Source organism: Oncorhynchus mykiss, chromosome 19 (assembly GCF_057628025.1).
Source record: "Oncorhynchus mykiss isolate SJ-2025 chromosome 19, ASM5762802v1, whole genome shotgun sequence".
NCBI classification, from domain to species: domain Eukaryota; kingdom Metazoa; phylum Chordata; class Actinopteri; order Salmoniformes; family Salmonidae; genus Oncorhynchus; species Oncorhynchus mykiss.
In genome coordinates, this window is record NC_143040.1 from 68555766 (window position 1) to 68576390 (window position 20625).

The 20625-nt window shown below is 40.7% G+C and overlaps 2 protein-coding genes and 1 long non-coding RNA gene across 13 annotated transcripts in view; all 3 read right to left on the reverse strand.

The window, feature by feature from the left end:
- wdr35 (WD repeat domain 35) overlaps positions 1 to 4289 on the reverse strand; it is a 44953-nt gene extending 40664 nt beyond the window's left edge. The window contains exons 1-7 of one of the 2 annotated variants that reach the window (XM_021574840.3): positions 3859 to 4289; positions 3401 to 3518; positions 2097 to 2168; positions 1925 to 2017; positions 1281 to 1409; positions 667 to 800; positions 327 to 492 (exon numbers count right to left, since the gene is read on the reverse strand). In XM_021574840.3, coding sequence (XP_021430515.3) covers positions 327 to 492; positions 667 to 800; positions 1281 to 1409; positions 1925 to 2017; positions 2097 to 2168; positions 3401 to 3518; positions 3859 to 3882 — 736 coding nt within the window. In that variant the 5' untranslated portion in view covers positions 3883 to 4289. The remainder of the gene's footprint in view (positions 1 to 326; positions 493 to 666; positions 801 to 1280; positions 1410 to 1924; positions 2018 to 2096; positions 2169 to 3400; positions 3519 to 3858) is intronic. The other variant, XM_090211601.1, reaches the window with a different exon arrangement.
- Positions 4290 to 4880: 591 nt separating this feature from the next.
- On the reverse strand, positions 4881 to 14072 carry LOC110498223 (matrilin-3). Of its 10 annotated transcripts, none has more exons than XR_016489071.1 (6): positions 13579 to 14047; positions 10104 to 10673; positions 8727 to 8852; positions 7488 to 8307; positions 5702 to 7209; positions 4881 to 5491 (listed from the first exon to the last, which is right to left on the reverse strand). XR_016489071.1 is itself a non-coding variant. In XM_021574859.3 (6 exons), the coding sequence occupies exons 1-6, from the start codon at positions 13760 to 13762 to the stop codon at positions 5445 to 5447; spliced, it is 1128 nt and encodes a 375-aa protein (XP_021430534.3). In that variant the 5' UTR covers positions 13763 to 14072; the 3' UTR covers positions 4881 to 5444. The 10 variants fall into 10 exon arrangements, 6 of the variants coding, with proteins under 6 accessions (XP_021430534.3, XP_021430532.3, XP_090067731.1 ...); XR_016489070.1 differs by having other exon boundaries at positions 7488 to 8310; XR_016489069.1 differs by having other exon boundaries at positions 13504 to 14038.
- A 4212-nt stretch (positions 14073 to 18284) lies between these two features.
- On the reverse strand, positions 18285 to 20172 carry LOC118941506 (uncharacterized). The gene is made up of 3 exons (XR_005037808.2): positions 19996 to 20172; positions 19785 to 19865; positions 18285 to 19691 (listed from the first exon to the last, which is right to left on the reverse strand). It is a non-coding gene; the product is annotated as an uncharacterized LOC118941506 (long non-coding RNA).
- Between the last annotated feature and the right edge of the window lie 453 nt (positions 20173 to 20625).

Genomic DNA, 20625 nt, shown 5'->3' on the forward strand with positions numbered 1-20625 from the left:
ACTTCCGACTTCAACTGTACATACACACATACATATATATTTTTTAAAACTTATTTATTATATTTTCCCTAATTATTTTCCACTACCTTAACCACCCTTCTACCCATTGGAACAAACTAATGAACAACAACACACAGGTTTCTACTTCCAGCTTATACATACTATATACATTTTATGAACACAATCTATTTTACAATAGTTCTATTTTGTCCTTCCTCTACCCTCAACCTCACCCATCTTTTTCTGATGTCCATCCAGTTTGATTTCTATTTGCCATATATTTTTAACTGTGCTGTTTCACAAAAGTTATTGACCAATTCACTCACTTTCATCACTCTCGTATCGCATGACCTGACACCGTCCGTTATCGAAGCAGATGGCCAGGCAGGGGCAGTCTGGCTCCACGTAGCCCTCTGATCCTGCGTACCAGTGGATCCCTGCGATACTGATGGCTCCAGTCACATTGTGCAGACAGCTGACCGTCATCTTCATCTGCAACATAATGAGTATCTCTAAGTCTCCTAGAACTATGTTATCCACTCTTCAGAAGTGGGGTTGCATTAAACACTCTAGAACAATTGAAACGCGCACCTTTACTAAGTGTACAAAACTATCCATCGTTACTTTTGGGGTGTTGCTATCTTTTTCAAAGGCTACCAGACTTACAATGAAGTTTCCCTGATTGTCGTAGATGTGGATTTCCCCATTGGCCATCCCAAAAAGGAGGATCTTGCTATCTGGCGACCAGGCCACGTGAGCGAGCTGAATTCCCTTGAGCTCTTTCCCCCAGATTCGGTTACCTAAAAAGACAAAACAGATCCATTATAAAACAACCACGTGCCACATGATGCTTTTCTCATTACCATTATACGGCAGGGTGGCCTAGTGGTTAGAGCATTGGACTAGTAACCGGAAGGTTGCAAGTTCAAACCCCCAAGCTGACAAGGTACAAATCTGTCGTTCTGCCCCTGAACAGGCAGTTAGGCCGTCTGTTACTAGGCCGTCATTGAAAATAAGAATTTGTTCTTAACTGACTTGCCTAGTTAAATAAAGGTAAAATTAAAAAAAAAAAAAAAATACAATGGGTGTGAGAAAGCAACGGCAATCCAATGACAACTTGTTCTGACTGTTAAAACTGAAATAACCCGATGGGCCCAGTGCATGAATTAGAAAAACAATTCTTAGGTCAAGTGTTTCTTAGCCCAAGACTAGGCTTAATCTCTGTTTGGGAAAACGAACCAAACTGTCCAGACAGACGTGTTAAAGAGAGGAGCACTTACCATCTACAGATCCAACAATGACTGCCCCGTCCTCGTAAACAATACAAATCTTCTGGCCGTCTGCATTCCAACTCATGCTCCTCACCACGGACTTGTTCCTGTTGTTAATCATCTCCTCGTACCAGCAGCCTATTCACACACCATATCATTATAATCATCACATAGTCCCACACCATATCATTATAATCATCACATAGTCCCACAATCATTATAATCATCACATAGTCCCACAATCATTATAATCATCACATAGTCCCACAATCATTATAATCATCACATAGTCACACACCATATCATTATAATCATCACATAGTCACACAATCATTATAATCATCACATAGTCCCACACCATATCATTATAATCATCACATAGTCCCACAATCATTATAATCATCACATAGTCCCACAATCATTATAATCATCACATAGTCCCACACCATATCATTATGTCATAATAGTCAACAGAAATGGACAACACTGAGATGGCTTCAAGATGGCTGAAGTGTTTCTCTGACTTGACATATCCTTCAAGTGTAACACGCCTACAGTCTTTCTGACCACAGGCATCCTGATGGATCTTGTGTTTTACCAACCCCCCCCCCATGCATTATTATCAGTAAATGTGACTATACAGTGTAGCCTACCTTTGTAGAGCATCCACACAATAATGAGACCATTCTGGTCACTCGTGGTGAGCTTCTGGTACTGCTCATTCCACGTCACAACCTGGACTGCACCTGTGTCATACCAAACAACAAACAGAGTTCAGAGGTCCCACTGGCTCCCAGAAAGAGGCATACATAGCGCTTTACTTACCACTGTGGCCTTCAAGTGTCTGATTCATTGACAAATTGCTGGGTGCTGCAAGTCCTTTGAGTTTGGCATCGTCTGTTGAAAGTTCACAGCACCAATGAGAACAAGAGGTCATGTTTTTTTTTGTGTGTGTTTGTACAATTACAACACTATTGTTTAGGCTAATTACATATATAGGACACTCCTAATTCCTTTATAGGATACTAGTACAGTAATTCCTAACACTAAGTAATTATTCCTTAAGTGTTTCTTCTTCTCTGGATACAAAAGGTGCACATTTTTGCATGATTTGAAATGCTCAAGCCTAAACCAAGCCAATCTCGTCCATATATTTACATATCCAATTCATATATTTATATATTCTTAATTCCATTCCTTTACTTAGATTTGTGTGCATTAGGTATCTGTCGTGAAATTGTTAGATATTACTGCACTGTCGGAAGTAGAAGCACAAGCATTTCGCTACACCCGCAATAACATCTGCTAAACACGTGTATGTGACCAATAACATTTGATTTGATTATCTAGCCTATAGTGAGTTCAATAAGCCTGTCAACATCACAAGCTGCTTGAATCATACCTTAGCTCTAAAGTAGCCTAATACAGAGAAGCCCGAGCAAATTAGTTCCTAACACCATTATGCTGCACTTCCACCTAAGACTTACCCCACACCAGTGTTTTATGTTAATGTAGGCTCTAGTGTAATTGTGTTTCCATCGGGAGTGTGACACTAAAGACTTGGGGTGAGTAGAATCAACAACCTCTGCATCACAAAGACAGTTGCAAGGCGTTAAAAGTCCACAGTTAGCCATTGTTCTGTAAATGCCAGCTGAAAAGTACCGGTGGCCAGGCCTTAGCCCCAAGTCAGAGCAAGTCCGCCGGGGCCATGGTCCCATGAGACATTCGTGCCAATGGAAACAGAAAAGTCTGAGCCCTTTAGGTAACACAGGTGAAGCTCAGATAGAAACTCACCATCCTACTTTCTAATTGACATAATACTGCTGGCAGAGTATGTCTACTGTTGCCAAGCTCATTTCGGTTTTAAATTGTTTTTCACACACAATTAGCTACTCTAGCTCTGTTTCACAAACATTTGGAATCTGGGAGGCAGGTAGCATCACGGTTGAGAGCATTGAGCCACTAAACCTAATTGCTCCTGTAAGTCACTCTGGATAAAAGTGTCTGCTAAATAACTCAAATGAATCTGAATCAAATGGGTTTGTAAACATTGCATAACATAGCTCAGATGGTACTCTCAGCCAATCTCAATTTATAGAGAGGTAACTTGTGTTGGAAAGCCAATTCACCTGTCTGTGTCTCCAGCTTCAGGACTTTGAGAAGACCCTCATCCCCTCCACAGGCTATAAAGCCTTGGTCTTTGTTCCATGACACACACTTCAGCCGTATGTTGTTGGGGATGGCAATCTGAGAGGGGAAGAGGATTGTGCATTTAGATCAAATTGATTATAACTGGTTGTTACTGTTGTAGGCAAAGGGACATTGATTGTATTGCTTATGCCAACAGGCATAAGTTTTATGACTAGCGTTAGTTTGCAGGTCTCATAACTAGCTAGCTAGCAGTAAATGGCTGGCTCAAGCATGCAAGAGACTATGTGCATGATGGTGATGAATAGAATATTAATCATAATGGCATGTTGATGCGTTTCTAATCTTGATAGGCAACAACAAGTGAGAGACGTATGGAAGCTTCACGCGTATCAACAAAACTATCTGACAGCTAAAAGTCACCGAAATGGATGCCTACCTTCTTACTGAGATAAATAAACATCGTTGCTGCCAAGTGACCCAACACACGTTCACTAGAATATGCTTGCTAAAGCTAACATTAGCCAGCTAGCAATGTTAGAGCGCAAACGATAGCAACTTGCTAGCTAACTTATGGAAGTAACGTTAGCTAGCTGGAGATTCAGTCACCGTTGACAAACAAACTATTGTAGAATATAGCTAGCAAACTCAGCGTAAAATAGATTCATAGGTGAGAATATATTGCATCTCATAACTATGGGTTTCCTTCATAAACTAAATTCACAAGCCAGCTTTCGTTGCAGAACATCGACGTAGCTTTCATCGGTATCCCTGGTAACCACACACCGGAAAGCTCTTTATCGGGGCTTCCGCTCTCAACATTGTGGTAATTGTAGTCCATCATTATTTATATCTGTGTTGTGTTGTAGTCCTTGTTCGTTGCACTCCCTTCGGCATGTTTGTCTCTTTATTCCAAGTTTATTATCTCCATGCACTGTTCCCATTTGTGTATGTTAACACTTCTGAAACGGGAAATGCCAGAGCCATGTATTCGAATATCTACAGTATGGCTCAGTCTGGGAAATGTTTGGCAACATTATGTGCATCCTTTTTAATCATCCAGCTAGTCTGTAAAATTCCTTGGTCATGTATGGCTCTCAGTTGGTAGGTCATGGTGCTTGACACCAGGGTTGAGGGTTTGACTCACACGACCACCCATACATGAAAATGTAGTTACAACTGTATTCACTTTGGATGTAAGTATGCAAGCATGACCTAAAGTTGCTTTGGATAAAAGTGTCTGCGAAATGGCATATATAAACTTGACAATCACTTTTCAGTCTCTCCTTTTTTTAGGGGGGTTAATTATTCTCCATACAAATTGTTTAGTAGCTGGTGGACTTGGAGACAGCCAGCAAATGTATTTCTTATGTTTTTTTTATATTGTGCTTGACGTATATATACAGCACATGCATGTAGCACTTTTATCTTTATGACAAAAAAATACAGACAGAAACAATGTTAATATGAGATTTGTTCAAAATATGTATTTAATGTGTACATTTGTACAAATATCCAAAATAGAACACTAGAAAATAGAACAATAGAACACCATATATTGACAGAAATGACATTTCGTGTGTCTTTCATTTATCCTGCACCACATTTATCCTGCACCACATTTATCCTGCACCACAATAAGAAAACAAATCACTGGTCAGTGACGGAGCCTCTATTGCTTCCTCTTTATTATAGCTGATGTGGTGGAAGATGGTATGTTGTTAAACTGGAAAGGTGCCACCATGGGGAGACAAATATTGTGCAAAAAAAAAAAGTCAACTTTGGTCTTTGTTCCTAACTTTAAAAATGAAATGGGGACATCTGTTGTGAGCAAATTGAACATTATTGTTTAAATACATTGTTTTAGAGCTAAAAAAAACCCACATATATTGAAGGAGGTTATACAGTACGATGACTCCAAAATGGACTGTTGTCGATAAAAGAGGGAAACTATACAGCCACTTTAGATTGAGGTTAACTGGGTGAGCTCTGAATGGTCTCTTGGCAGCGTCCTCTTCTTTAGAATCAACGCCTGCCTCCAAACCGGGTCACTTTCCTCGATAGGTCATCAAGTGGAAATAACAGTCAAGGAAATGACTTGTCTTCTTCAATGCATATACTGAAGTGTAATAGGGAAAGTGTAACAGTTTAAAGTAGACCAGTATACACATGGCCATACAACATTGTTAGCTGGTGGTAGTGGCTTTGAGATCTTGTGTAAAGCCCTATGTAAATACCACCCTTACCCATTATAAAAAGGACTGGTGAGTTTAAAAGGATATGTTTGTTGGTCAGCTGCTTTATGGTGGACTGCATCTTCATCTGGAACGCAATCTGAGCCTCACACATACAGGCGTCTTCACTCAGCTCATTCCCACTCATCTCATTCGCGTCCTCTGAAAAAAGACATCAATGGCAATAATGAATAAATGCTATATATTTTTTTTATGAAAAAAACCTAGACGTTAAGTTACTGCTGTTACCAATAAACAACTTATCTGTTAGCTTTTCCTGTATTATTTGGGTCGTCTAAATAGGATAGGCTACTCAGTATTACGCACAGGTTGGTTGAGTAGGATGGGCTCGTGGTAATGGCCGGAGCGGTATAGGTGGAATTGTATCAAATACAGCAAACACATAGTTTCCATGGGTTTGATGCCATTCCATTCACTCCATTCCAGCCATTATTATGAGCCGTCCTCCCCTCAGCAGCCCCCCATAAAGTGTCACTTCTTCCACACTTAGGGATCTATTAAAATCATCTTCCATTGTGGATACAAGGAAACAAATTGTGTAGTTACACATTGCACAATGCAATCAAATATTACAATTCCCTGCTACTGTGAGCAACCTAATGTAAAGTGTTACAACTAGTGGACTTCATGTAAAGTCAAAACTTCCAATACAGACAATGCATACAGTCAAGTGATGTCAAGTAGTTAGTCAAAGATCAGGTGAAGTTTTTTTAGATCATTGAGGGGAAGTCAATGGTAAATCAATTGGGTTTTGCAAAAGGTTAACAATCACTTCAAAGCTTCAACCAAGGCAGTAGGCCAGCCATTCATTCAAGCTTTAACCAAGGCAGTAGGCCAGCCATTCATTCAAGCTTTAACCAAGGCAGTAGGCCAGCCATTCATTCAAGCTTTAACCAAGGCAGTAGGCCAGCCATTCATTCAAGCTTTAACCAAGGCAGTAGGCCAGCCATTCATTCAAGCTTTAACCAAGGCAGTAGGCCAGCCATTCATTCAAGCTTTAACCAAGGCAGTAGGCCAGCCATTCATTCAAGCTTTAACCAAGGCAGTAGGCCAGCCATTCATTCAAGCTTTAACCAAGGCAGTAGGCCAGCCATTCATTCAAGCTTTAACCAAGGCAGTAGGCCAGCCATTCATTCAAGCTTTAACCAAGGCAGTAGACAAGCCCTTCACTCAAGGACTTGTTCATCATAACACAAACCCATCATGTATACTTTGATTTTCAAGGTCTCCCGTAGATGTGAAACAAACCACAGGTGACTGCATGCAATTTGAAATACCCAGGCATCAGTCCAACAAACGTATGAGGCCAAACACAAGTCAGTCGACCAGGCTCCTTTGGGTCCTTCTCCTGGATCTAGCTGTTGTTTCCCTAGCAGCTGCACCTTCGCTCATACATTTCCTTCTTCCTTACAGTGGCAGAACTTGCTCCACGGTGCTAAAGTCAGCCGAGTGAACGTAATGCTGTCTGTGGGGCTCAGAGGCTATCTCCAGGAGCTCGTTCTCCTCCGTTTTACCCACCGCGTACATCTCCACACCTGAGGAAAGAGAGAAGGAAGACAGGACAGGGCAAAGGTCACTCTTTTGACAAACTCAAAACTGCGATAGGGTGCATGATATACATGGGATTGGATGTTTAAGTATTACACAGCTACGGTAGGAGGAAACATGCATTCATATAATGAACTTTTACTGGATGAAAAAAAAAAAAAAAGTGAGTCATTTTAGAGTTTGGAGTTGTCATCTTACCACTTCAGATATGTTCAACTCAATAAAATGGTGTTACATTATACTGTTTAAGAAAAAGGTCTCTCACCTTGCTCTTTAAGGTTCCTGGCATGCTCCGAGATGTCCTTTTGCAACTGTCCATCCATCAGCACGATGTCCACCCCGGGGCACTTTGGCCTGGTGCCTTCTCCCTGTGTGAAGCTCCTGCTCCAGCAGGTGGAGCAGGGCCAGCACGGTCATGGAACCCATGTACTGAACACCTCTCACTGCCTTCTTCAAAGCCTTGGTGGTGGTTTAAGGTGAACTAGGTCCGGACTCAGCTGGTGTACCCGGATCAGGCCAACCTGGACAGTGCCAGCGCAGACTCTTCACCAGCTCAAAGTTGTCCAAGCGGACGCTCTTGGAACCGTCGATAACCAAGGCAGGTCGAGAGCTTTAGCTCTGCAGCCATGGGCTACTCTGCAGCTCTGTGGGTTTTAATGCTGAATAAGCCAAGCCGACGCATCACAACAAACTCACCATCTATTGGCCGTATAAGGTGAAGAGGGGACAAAGCAATGTTAGCTAGCGAAGATGGCGTAAACGCATTGGATAGTGGCATGCACAGTGCTTGACTTTGGCAGGAACACACAGGGACTGAGTTCCCGGGGGGCACCTTAAATGTTCCACATCATGAGTTTCTGCACCTCTTGTAGAATAATAAATATAACAGTACCAGCAGCCAGAATGACTGTGGCATCTATTTCAGTCCACTTCAAGCACTGGGCATGCATACCATAACAGCAGCACTTAGCCTATGAATTCTGAAATAAAGGTGCACCAACCGTTGGAACCTGATCCATTTTGGTTTTGGTTTTGGTTTTGGTTCTGGTTCTGGTTTTGGTTTTGGTTTTGGTTTTGCAAAGAACCTGCTGCCAAGTGTAAACATAAGACAAAATCTTTCACATTAATATTGACCTTTGCCCCTTTGTTATCCTCCCATTTCTGTATTACACAATAAATACAGTAAAATATGTCCCCTACACACAAAAACTTTCCGGTAACACTTTATTTTGAAGGCTACCTACATAAGGACTTCACAATACATTCATAACTCATACATAACATAGCACCTTCACAAGCAGTACATGAGCATTTCATAAATACTTATGTCAACAATCGTTGAAATCTGCAGTATAAGTATCACAAAAATCAACCTGTGGTTGTTGGGAAATGCTTGCTTATATATGGGTTATTCATGGGTTATGAATGTGTTATGAAGTCCTTATGTAGGTACCTATCGAACAAAGTGCTATCCACATTCCCGATAGAGGCTTGTGGTCCTTACGTGAGCATGTTTTCTTGTCTGCATTCAGTGTATAGCCTTCCCGACACTTGCAGGCGTACGAGTTGTTGTTGTTGTTGTTGACACATATGTGGTCGCAGTCGTGTCCCAGGGCACAGGCGTCCACACCTGTAAACAAACATCCTCACAGCTGATTGGTTTAGTCTGACAACATCGTCACCTTGAACAGGATTAATCAGGTTAGAATAAATTCAGGTAAATTATGAATTACTTTCTAATTGGTCAATTGAGGGTTATCATATGGAATCTTTTTTTAATCACTGTTTCACATTAAATATTAGTCAATGTTTTTTGGGTACAGGTGCACAACACCAGTCCTCGAGAGCCGCATCTGCTGGTTTCCATTCTTGATTTTTAAACAACAACTAGTTTAGACCTGGGAATCCAACAACTAGTTTAGACCTGGGAATCCAACAACTAGTTTAGACCTGGGAATCCAACAACTAGTTTAGACCTGGGAATCCAACAACTAGTTTAGAACTGGGAATCCTACAACTAGTTTAGACCTGGGAATCCAACAACTAGTTTAGACCTGGGAATCCAACAACTAGTTTAGACCTGGGAATCCAACAACTAGTTTAGACCTGGGAATCCAACAACTAGTTTAGACCTGGGAATCCAACAACTAGTTTAGACCTGGGAATCCAACAACTAGTTTAGAACTGGGAATCCAACAACTAGTTTAGACCTGGGAATCCAACAACTAGTTTAGACCTGGGAATCCAACAACTAGTTTAGACCTGGGAATCCAACAACTAGTTTAGAACTGGGAATCCAACAACTAGTTTAGACCTGAGAATCCAAAAACTAGTTTAGACCTGGGAATCCAACAACTAGTTTAGAACTGGGAATCCAACAACTAGTTTAGACCTGGGAATCCAACAACTAGTTTAGAACTGGGAATCCAACAACTAGTTTAGACCTGAGAATCCAAAAACTAGTTTAGACCTGGGAATCCAACAACTAGTTTAGAACTGGGAATCCTACAACTAGTTTAGAACTGGGAATCCTACAACTAGTTTAGACCTGGGAATCCAACAACTAGTTTAGACCTGGGAATCCAACAACTAGTTTAGACCTGGGAATCCAACAACTAGTTTAGACCTGGGAATCCAACAACTAGCTTAGACCTGGGAATCCAACAACTAGTTTAGACCTGGGAATCCAACAACTAGTTTAGAACTGGGAAACCAGGTATGTTTCCTGAGTGGTCAGTAACATTAGTAGGTGTCAAGGACTGAAAGAAACTGAAACCAGAAGGACTGAGGCTCTTATTCAATTGTGCACCACTATTATAGGAGGACTTGCAAACATGTCTTATCTCTCACTTAACCCTTAGCACTAGCCTCATTCTCTTACCACACAGCGTTTCCCTGAACTTGGACGTGAGCTTCTCGATAACGCCGTAGGTCTCCACGTAGAACACGTGTTCGTCCAATGGCAGACTGGCCATGAGACGCAGGGACTTCATGTCCGCCCTGTCCACCCCGACTGCGTAGATCTCGATGCCTGCCGCCCTTGCCGCCGCGGCAACCTCCTCCACCGTGTCCTGGGGCCGCCCGTCCGTCACGATGATGGCCACCTTGGCGATGTTCTTGTTGGTTAGCCGGGCGCCCGATCCCTCGGTGAAGGTCTCCTCCATGGCCGTCTTGATGGCTAGCCCAGTCATGGTGCCAGCCGCTAAGGATTCGATGCGCGCCAACGCTGCTTTCAGGCCCGGCTTGTCGAAGTGCGTCTTGAGCAGGAACTCAATCTTCACTGTGCTAGCGTAGTTCACAACGGCCACCCGTGTGGCGTCTGCGCCAATCTCAAGGGTGTCGACCATGTCAGCCAAGAATATTTTGACCTTCTCAAATTCTTGGGGGCGTACGCTACGGGAGCTGTCGATGATGAACACCAGATCTAGGGGGCGGCTTTTGCAGTGGGTTTCTGCGAGGGAAAAGAATGTGACATAGGTTTTTACCACAGAGGGTGAAATAGTTTGCTCTACACACTTTAACTGGGAACTGCTAGCCAGAGGTCCTCTGTCATATACACTGAGTGTACAAAACATTAGGCACAACTTCCTAATATCGAGTTGCACCACCCTCAAAACAGGCTCAATTCATCGGGGTATGGACTCTACAAGGTGTTGAAAGTGTTCCACAGGGATGCTATGTTGACACAGTTGTGTCAAGTTTGCTGGATGTCCTTTGGGTGGTGGACCATTCTTGATACACACTGGAAACTTTTGAGCATGGAAAAACCCAGCAGCGTTGCAGTTCTTGACACACTCAAACTGGTGCACCTGGCACATACTACCATACCCTGTTCAAAGGCACTTAAATATTTTGTCTTGCCCATTCACCCTCTGAATGGCACACATACACAATCCATGTCTCAATTGTCTCAAGTCTTCATCTACACTGGTTGAAGTGGGTTTAACAAGTGACATCAATAAGGATTTATAGCTTTCACCTGGATTCACCTGGTCAGTCTATGATATGGAAAGAGCAGGTGTTCCCTATGTTTTGTACATTCAGTATATATCAAACACATTCAGGTTTCACATTCAGGCCTGGAGTTGCTTAAGGTTTTAGCAAGTCACCTTAACATGTGTTACTATTTAAAAAAAAGATTGGACGGGAACGTTAGTTTTTAAGCGGGCGATCGTGCACGCTTCTTTACACACAGCAACGATATGCTACAAAACAAAGCAGTAGAAATACAAGTCTAAAGGAATCTGAAGTAATGAAGGAATCTGATGTAATAAAGGAATCTGATGTAATAAAGGAATCTGAAGTAATAAATGAATCTGAAGTAATGAGAGAATCTGAAGTAATGAAGGAATCTGAAGTAACGAAGGAATCTGAAGTAATAAAGGAATCTGATGTAATAAAGGAATCTGATGTAATAAAGGAATCTGATGTAATAAAGGAATCTGAAGTAATAAAGGAATCTGAAGTAATGAGAGAATCTGAAGTAATGAAGGAATCTGAAGTAACGAAGGAATCTGAAGTAATAAAGGAATCTGATGTAATAAAGGAATCTGATGTAATAAAGGAATCTGATGTAATAAAGGAATCTGAAGTAACGAAGGAATCTGAAGTAATAAAGGAATCTGATGTAATAAAGGAATCTGATGTAATAAAGGAATCTGAAGTAATAAAGGAATCTGAAGTAATGAGAGAATCTGAAGTAATGAAGGAATCTGAAGTAACGAAGGAATCTGAAGTAATAAAGGAATCTGATGTAATAAAGGAATCTGATGTAATAAAGGAATCTGATGTAATAAAGGAATCTGAAGTAATAAAGGAATCTGAAGTAATGAGAGAATCTGAAGTAATGAAGGAATCTGAAGTAACAAAGGAATCTGAAGTAATAAAGGAATCTGATGTAATAAAGGAATCTGATGTAATAAAGGAATCTGAAGTAATAAAGGAATCTGAATCTGAATCTGAAGTAAAGTGGATTAGGAATGGATACGAGATGAAACAAAGCTTTGTTTCTGACCTTTTCTCAGGGAAGTAAACATGGTAACTTGGGACGGCAGATAGCCTAGCGGTTAGAGCATTGGGCCAGTAACCGAAAGGTTGCAGGTTTGAATCCCTGAGCTGACAAAGTAAAAAAACACAAATCTGTTGTTCTACTGTTCCCCGGGTAGGCTGTCATTGTAAATAAGAATTTGTTCTTAACTGACTTACCTAGCTAAATGAAGGTTACATTTGAACTTGAAAGTCAATTCATCAAATGTAGTATAGTAAGCACATGTTTATCCTATTTCTCTCAAGATTCACCTACAGAGGACATAAAAAAAACAATAGTGACTTTTACCACAGCACGTGCTCAATCATTGAACAAGATAAGAGATTGGGAAAATAATGGTGTAAAAGCACCCACAGAAGGGAGGGGTGGGGGTGCAGGTCGAAGGGGTGGTGCAGTGAGCTGGAGGTACATGACTGGTGGCCATTTCCTGTGTGGCTGCTAGTACTAGTGATTATTGCCATGTGCTTTGGGCCACCACGAGGGAGGAAGATGCAGTAGAGCAATGGTTATTGTTTTTGGTCCAGCGCCTATGGCTTACATGGTGATGACGTGAAGTACAAAAACAACGCTTATAGCCTTAAGCATCAGTAAGAGGCTGGCTGCTAACCTTAAGAATCGATCCTGTCTGCAAGCAATTGAGTACAGATGCAAAAAAGCTGATGAAAAATAAACATTAAAAATACAACTTCTACAGTAGTAATCGACATCATACAGTATCTTGTTTTCCATTTCTCACAATGTAACGTTGATGGGTTCTGAACATTTAACTTTGAAATATAATGGCCGGAAGGTTTAATTTAGCTCAAAGGACTGAGTAAATTAGCCTACACATTGACAAGCCTACACATTGACAGTCCTTCCTTTGACAGTCCTTCCTTTGATGTGCTATTTGGTAACATGTTCCTACTAATGCATTTCTACATGTATGTTATTGTCTGTCAAGGTAAGAATGTATATGTACAGTATCAAATCATTTAGAGAATCCTTTATTCTGTAATTCCAGACGACTGGCCAATACGGGAGATTAGACTACATTCGAAACTTTAATGCACATCATACATGGACGTCAATTGCAAACTATTAATTTAAATATACTATAATCTCAAATATAGTTTAATATAAACAGCAGTCTGCGCTGACTATTCCAAATATCGGCTCCCGCTGTCTGCGCACTATAGACAGAAAGCATAAGCCTCTCTACAGAATAATAGACAATGCATGAAAATGAACCAACCTCCCAAATCAATAGTTCTTTGATTCTGAGACAACTGAGCTGGTTGCTGAACACTCTGAAATGGTTGTTGCTGACCTTGCTGAACACTCTGAAATGGTTGTTGCTGTTGGAAGCCCTGCTGAAACGTTTGCCGTGGCACGATAGGGCTGTCTGCCTGATGCTGCCGAGGATGGTATCCTCCATGAAGTCGGTATGTTGCTTGGACTTCCAGGGCAAGGAAGGAAATACAACAGACGAGTCCTCCGATTAACGATGTCATCCTGTGGCAGGCAGTTGGTTCTTTTAATAGGTCCGTATCAAGAAGCAATTCATAATACTAAACCACGAGTACAATAATTTGCTCTCTGGGGGCATATTTAAGCATCTCCGGCCAACACACGTGGGAGAAAGTTGTCCAATCGAAAATTAGACGTGGGAAGAAAGGATCGCAGTTCGGTGTTGGTTCGGGGCAGGTGTGTGACCTGCTTTACGCACACTAGGCTAGGCAAACGATGCGATGGGTTTGGAGAGGATGCAATTTTGTTTCCCATTGTTCATGCAAACTGCGACCCCGAGCGTCACATACAATCAAATACAAGCGTATTCGTGAGATCAGTTTTATTCTCAATTTGATATGCATAAATTATTTTTATTATAACAAATAAAACTAAAACACATCTAGTATAGCTACAATTGATGTATAATAATATTCGTTTTAGTATATTGGTCTTTCAGCTTTATTACAGGTTATTAAAACCGACAGTTGTAATTAAAAACTGAAATACTTTGCCGTTACAATAAAAAAATAAAAACGTTTTATTTTTAAAACACTATAAATGTATTTGCTGACATTGTTCGATTGTTAATGAATATGAATAGTGTAAATCATGAACAAACTTGTTCACAAAAACAGAAGCCATTGGAATTTGGTTAAATTGGTTAAATAAAATAAAGACTAAAATCATTAGTTGAACATAACAAATGTATTCTGGCCAAAACTGTACCTCTGAAATGCTTGTACTCATATTAAAACAACTGTATAATTTTACTTTGTTTATGGAAAATCCTGAACCAAATTCAAATAATATTTCCCATAATGCATAGTATTATTTTAGCAGAAAGCAAGACGGTAGAGGTGGGCAGGGATGAGGATCTTAGGGAGGGCAAAGTTACAAGGCTGCTCTTGATTTATTATTGAATTGTGTTGCGCTTTCTTTCTTGCACTGCCATAGCGTCATCAGCTGGCTGACTAGCTGGCTGCAACCTGGTGTCTGAGAATTTCGTATTATTCTTTACGTAAATCTGAGCGAGCTAATTTATTTTGTATGTTATGTTTCATATGGTATGTATTCATTTGTTGTTTTCAATCACCTATTTCTTATGTTATGTTAATAATTATGATTCATCTTACATGTTAAGAATTTGAAAAATGTACAATATGTTCCGAATTCTAGCTAGGTGGCTTATGTTAGCTGGCTGGCTAAGGTTAGGGTTAGGGTTAACCTCTTAGAGCTCTAGGGGCGCTATTTCATTTTTGGATAAAAAACGTTCCCGTTTTAAGCGCGATATTTTGTCACGAAAAGATGCTCGACTATGCATATTCTTGACAGTTTTGGAAAGAAAACACTCTGAAGTTTCAGAATCTGCAAAGATTTTGTCTGTAAGTGCCCCAGAACTCATTCTACAGACGAAACCAAGATGATGCATCACCCAGGAATTAGCAGAATTTCTGAAGCTCTGTTTTCCATTCTCTCCTTATATGGCTGTGATTGCGCAAGGAATGAGCCTACACTTTCTGTCGTTCGCCCAAGGTCTTAGCAGCATTGTGACGTATTTGTAGGCATATCATTGGAAGATTGGCCATAAGAGACTACATTTTCCAGAGGTCCGCCCGGTGTCCTTTGTCTAAATTTGTGCGTAATCTTCAGGTGCGGTCATTTTCTCCTGGGATTCAGGAGAGAAAGCATGTGTCCAAGAACGATGTATCAATGAAGAGATATGTGAAAAACACCTTGAGGATTGATTCTAAACAACGTTTGCCATGTTTTCAGTCGATATTATGGAGTTAATTTGGAAAAAAGTTTGCGTTTTGAGGACTGAATTTATGGATTTTTTTTGGTAGCCAAATGTGATGTATAAAACGGAGCTATTTCTAATACACAAGGAATCTTTTTGGAAAAACTGAGCATCTGCTATCTAACTGAGAGTATCCTCATTGAAAACATCAGAAGTTCTTCAAAGGTAAATGATTTTATTTGAAGGCTTTTATGTTTTTGTTAATGTTGCGTGCTGGATGCTAACGCTAATGCTAACGCTAAATGCTAACGCGAAATGCTAACTCTAGCTAGCTACTTTTACACAAATGATTGTTTTCCTATGGTTGAGAAGCATATTTTGAAAATCTGAGATGACAGTGTTGTTTACAAAAGGCTAAGCTTGAGAGATGGCATATTTATTTCATTTCATTTGCGATTTTCATAAATAGTTAACGTTGTGTTATGCTAATGAGCTTGCTGATAGATTTACACAATCCTGGATACAGGGGTTTTTTCATAGCTAAACGTGACGCAGAAAACGGAGCGATTTGTCCTAAACAAATAATCTTTCAGGAAAAACTGAACATTTGCTATCTGAGAGTCTCCTCATTGAAAACATCTGAAGTTCTTCAAAGGTAAATGATTTTTTTGAATGCTTTTCTGTTTTTTTGTGTAAATGTTGCCAGCTGAATGCTAATGCTAAATGCTACGTTAGCCATCAATACTGTTACACAAATGCTTGTTTTGCAATGGTTGAGAAGCATATTTTGAAAATCTGAGATGACAGTGTTGTTAACAAAAGGCTAAGCTTGAGAGCTAGCATATTTATTTCATTTCATTTGCGATTTTCATGAATAGTTAACGTTGCGTTATGGTAATGAGCTTGAGTCTGTATTCACGAACCCGGATCCGGGATGGGGAGATCAGAAAGGTTAAGATTAGGGTTAGCTAAAAGAGTTCGAGTTCAGCTAACATGCTAAGTAGTTAGCTAAAATGCAAAAGTTGTCCATTATGAGATTCGAACTCACAACTTTTGGGTTGCTAATTAGCTCAAATGCTAAACTTGTCTGTGATGAGATTCAAACTCAGTCTTTGAGTTGCTAGACATTAGCATTATACACCTACCAATCCACCCCAGCCAACCACTCTTCTTTCATTTTTGCCTTAAGTAACCATCTGTCTTATGTAACCAAACCAAACATAACATATCGTACTGATTTGAATGTCCCATATTTACATTTACTATGTTACGTCAACTCTATGAGACCGGGCTGCCCAAGTGGTCGCATTTGAGCGCTGCAGGTCTGATTTGTGTTCGTTCATACAGGGAGGAAGTGTATCAGTGGTGACACAATGTGGACCAACTGGTTCCTGCACCTCGACTCTCACACAGTGAGCCAAACTAGGAAGAAGGTGGGCAGAGCCAAGCACAAGGAAGCCAGATTCTATTGGCCTGTTTCAGCATGTATTTGCATATTTCCCTTATGGAATGGCTACTCCCTGAAAATAACTCGGATTATCCTTTTTAAGAACTTAATTTTTAGAAAGGTTGGCAAAAAAAATGAGTGTCTTTGGGGAGAGAGAGGAGGGGACAACTGCCTCTAAAATGAGTGTCATTGGGGAGAGAGAGGAGGGGACCACTGCCTCTAAAATGAGTGTCTTTGGGGAGAGAGAGGAGGGGACTACTGCCTCTAAAATGAGAACGACCTACACATTGAAGCTGTGGGGTGAGAGATTTCTATTGTATTATTAGGCAATTTCCTGTGCTGAAATGTATCCACTTAAAGTGCTCAGCCAATTTTTCTCAATCGGGAACAAATCAGTGATCGAAGGTGTTTTGGCAAAAATCCATCAGGAGAGACCAGACTCCCCTGTACCCAGCTGTGAATCCATGAAGAGTGAACAGTCTTTGGGGAAACCAATAAACTTCAGTGTTGGAGACTCCTCTACTAGCAAGGGTAAGACCTGAAGGGTCCGGGTCTTTTGGTATTGACATGAATAATAACCACAGAAGGCTGCTGAGGGATGGACGGCTCCTAGTAATGTTGCTACGAGCCCGTCCTCCCCAATTAAGTTACCAGCAGACCGCCTGTGGTATTGACATGTATAATTTCAAGCAGCAGCCTAGTGGTTAGAGCTTTGGGCCAGTAACCAAAAGGTTGCTGGATCAAATCCCTGAGGTGACAAGTTAAAAATATTTTGTTCTGGCCGTGAACAAGTGTCACACCCTGACCATAGTTTGCTTTGTATGTTTCTAATGTTTTGTTTGGTCAGGGTGTGATCTGAGTGGGCATTCTATGTTGGATGTCTAGTTTGTCTGTTTCTGTGTTTGGGCCTGATATGGTTCTCAATCGGAGGCAGGTGTTAGTCATTGTCTCTGATTGGGAACCATATTTAGGTAGCCTGTTTTGTGTTGGGTTTTGTGGGTGGTTGTTTCCTGTCTTTGTGTTTTATGCACCAGTTAGGACTGTTTCGGTTTTCAGGTTTATTATTTTGTATTCTGTTCATGTTTAGTTTTCATATTAAAAAAACATGAACTATAACCACGTTGCGTTTTGGTCCACCTCTCCTTCCCAGGAAGAAAACCATGACAACAAGGCAGTTAACCCACTGTTCCCCAGTAGGCTGTCATTGTAAACAAGAATTTGTTCTGACTTGCCTAGTTAAATAATATATATATATAGTAACTGATGTTGCATGGTAAGAACTTGGTCTTATTGAAAATAAAAATCACTGTCAAAGAAAAACAACACTCAGAATTAAAACTGAAAGAGCGACTTGGTATTTTATTATCCCCAGTAGCTGTTGCACAAGCAGCAGATACTCTACCTGGGGTCCACACAGAACACAAAACATAATACAGAATGACATATACAGAACAACAAGAACAAATCAAATCACATTTTATTGGATGCATATGGTTAGCAGATGTTAATGCGAGTGTAGTGAAATGCGTGTGCTTCTAGTTCCGACCATGCAGTAATATCTAACAATTTCACAATAACAAAGGAATGAATAAGAATATGAATATATAAATATATGGATGAGCGGCATAGGCAAGATGCAGTAGATGCTATAGAGTACAGTATATACACGTGAGGTGAGTAATGTAGGGTATGTAAACATTATATAAAGTGGCATTGTTTAAAGTGACTAGTGATACATTTATTACATCAATTTTTGTATTATTAAAGTGGCTAGAGATTTGAGTCAGTATGTTGGCAGCAGCCACTCAATGTTAGTGATGGCTGTTTTAACAGTCTGATCGCCTTGAGATAGAAGCTGTTTTTCAGTCACTCGGTCCCAGCTTTGATGCACAGACACAAGAGCCCAGACTCCCCTGTACCCAGCTGTCTGTTGATGAAGAGTGAACAGTCTATGGGAAAACCAGTAAACCTCAGAGAGGGAGACTTCTCTACTAAACAGGGATAAGAAGTATTGTGTCATTGTTTTGGGGTGAAGCTGGTTGATCAGTTGTAGTCAACTTCTTTTTCTTACAGAGATCAACAGGAGAGATCGGAAGCAGATATTTCCAGTGGTCAGTCTTCCCAAAGTCATACAACAGACCTGGACTCGATATTCCTCATGGGGCGGCAGGCAGCCTAGTGGTTAGAGCGTTGGACTAGTAACTGAGAGGTTGCAAGATCGAATCCTGGAGCTGACAAGGTAAAAATCTGTCATTCAGCCCCTGAACAAGGCAGTTAACCCACTGTTCCTAGGTCATCATTGAACATAAGAATTTGTTCTGACTTGCCTAGTTAAATAAAGGTACAATAAAACATTCATGGTGAGATGTCATACATAAAAATAGAATTGAACTTAATTTTTTTGTCTGAATTCCCAATGGGTTTACCTAAATGTAAAAACTGCTGAAAAGAAGGCCAAATATAATTTTAATTAACTTTTTTTTTGTATTGGTTGGTTTCAGTTGCTTGTGCAGAATGAATTACACGTAAATGTAAAAAAAATAAAAATAAAACACTTATCTTAACATCTCTTTCTCAGTCACTTGAATAGACTGTCATCACTTTAGTGAAGAAAGAACTGAAGAGTTTCAAGAGGATTCTGAGTCCAGATCTCCCAGAATGCTTAGAGAGTCAGAGAGAGGATGCTGAAGATGAGAAGCAGGAGAGCAGGGCCAGAGAGGGGGCTCTGAAGATCACACTTCACTTCCTGAGGAACATGAAACAGAAGTCTGTTTATTAATGTTTTATAAACGGTTTTGTCTTTAGATGTGCTTCTTGACAACATAAACTCAAATCCAACCTGAAGAAGAAGTTTTGGTGTGTGTTTGAAGGAATAGCTGTCCTAGGAAACCCAAGTCTTCGCAATAAGATCTTTACAGAGCTGTACATCACAGAGGGTGGAAGTGGAGGGGTCAGTCGTGAACATGAGGTGAGACAGATTGAGATGGCATGCAAAAACCAAACTACGCAAGAGACGCCAATCAAATGCAATGACACCTTCAAGCTTTTACCTGGACAAGACAAGCCTATCAGAACTGTGCTGACAAAGGGAGTCGCTGGCATTGGTAAAACAGTCTCTGCGCAGAAGTTCATTCTGGACTGGGCCGAAGGAAGAGCTAATCAGGATATCCACTTCATATTTCCACTTCCTGTTCGGGAGCTGAACATGATGATAGAGAAAAAAAACACTGTTTGATTCAAGTTGTGGAAAACTGTTTTGTGTATGTGAAGCATTCTGGTATCTCCAACTTTGACAAGTACAACGGTATGCCTGTCCTTGATGGTCTGGATGAGTGCTGACTGCCCCTAGACCTCAAGAAAAATGATAGCTGCTGTGATGTCAAACAGTCAACCTCAGTGGACATGTTGCTGACAAACCTCATCAAGGGGAAACTGCTCCACTCTGGACAACTTCCCGACCTGCAGCAGCCAATCCGATCCCTTCTGAGTATTTGGACCAGGTGACAGAGGTACGATGTTTCAACGACCCACAGATAGAGGAGTACTTCAAGAATAGAATCAGTGATGAGAACCTGTCCAGCAGAATCATCACACATATTAAGTCATCAAGGAGACTCTACATCATGTGCCACATACCAGTCTTCAGTTGGATTACGGCCACTGGTCCAGAGAGACTGTTG

Bases quoted from the DNA above. Each gene is read 5' to 3' on its own strand.
- LOC110498223 (XM_021574857.3), bottom strand. From the start codon at position 13,762: ATGACATCGTTAATCGGAGGACTCGTCTGTTGTATTTCCTTCCTTGCC. The intron at 8,853-10,103 runs GTAAGAGAATGA...GTTTGTTTACAG, and splicing joins GTTCAGGGAAACGCTGTGTG to GTGTGGACGCCTGTGCCCTG. The intron at 5,492-5,701 runs ATATCCTTTTAA...TGTTATTTCCAC, and splicing joins AAAGCAGCTGACCAACAAAC to TTGATGACCTATCGAGGAAA.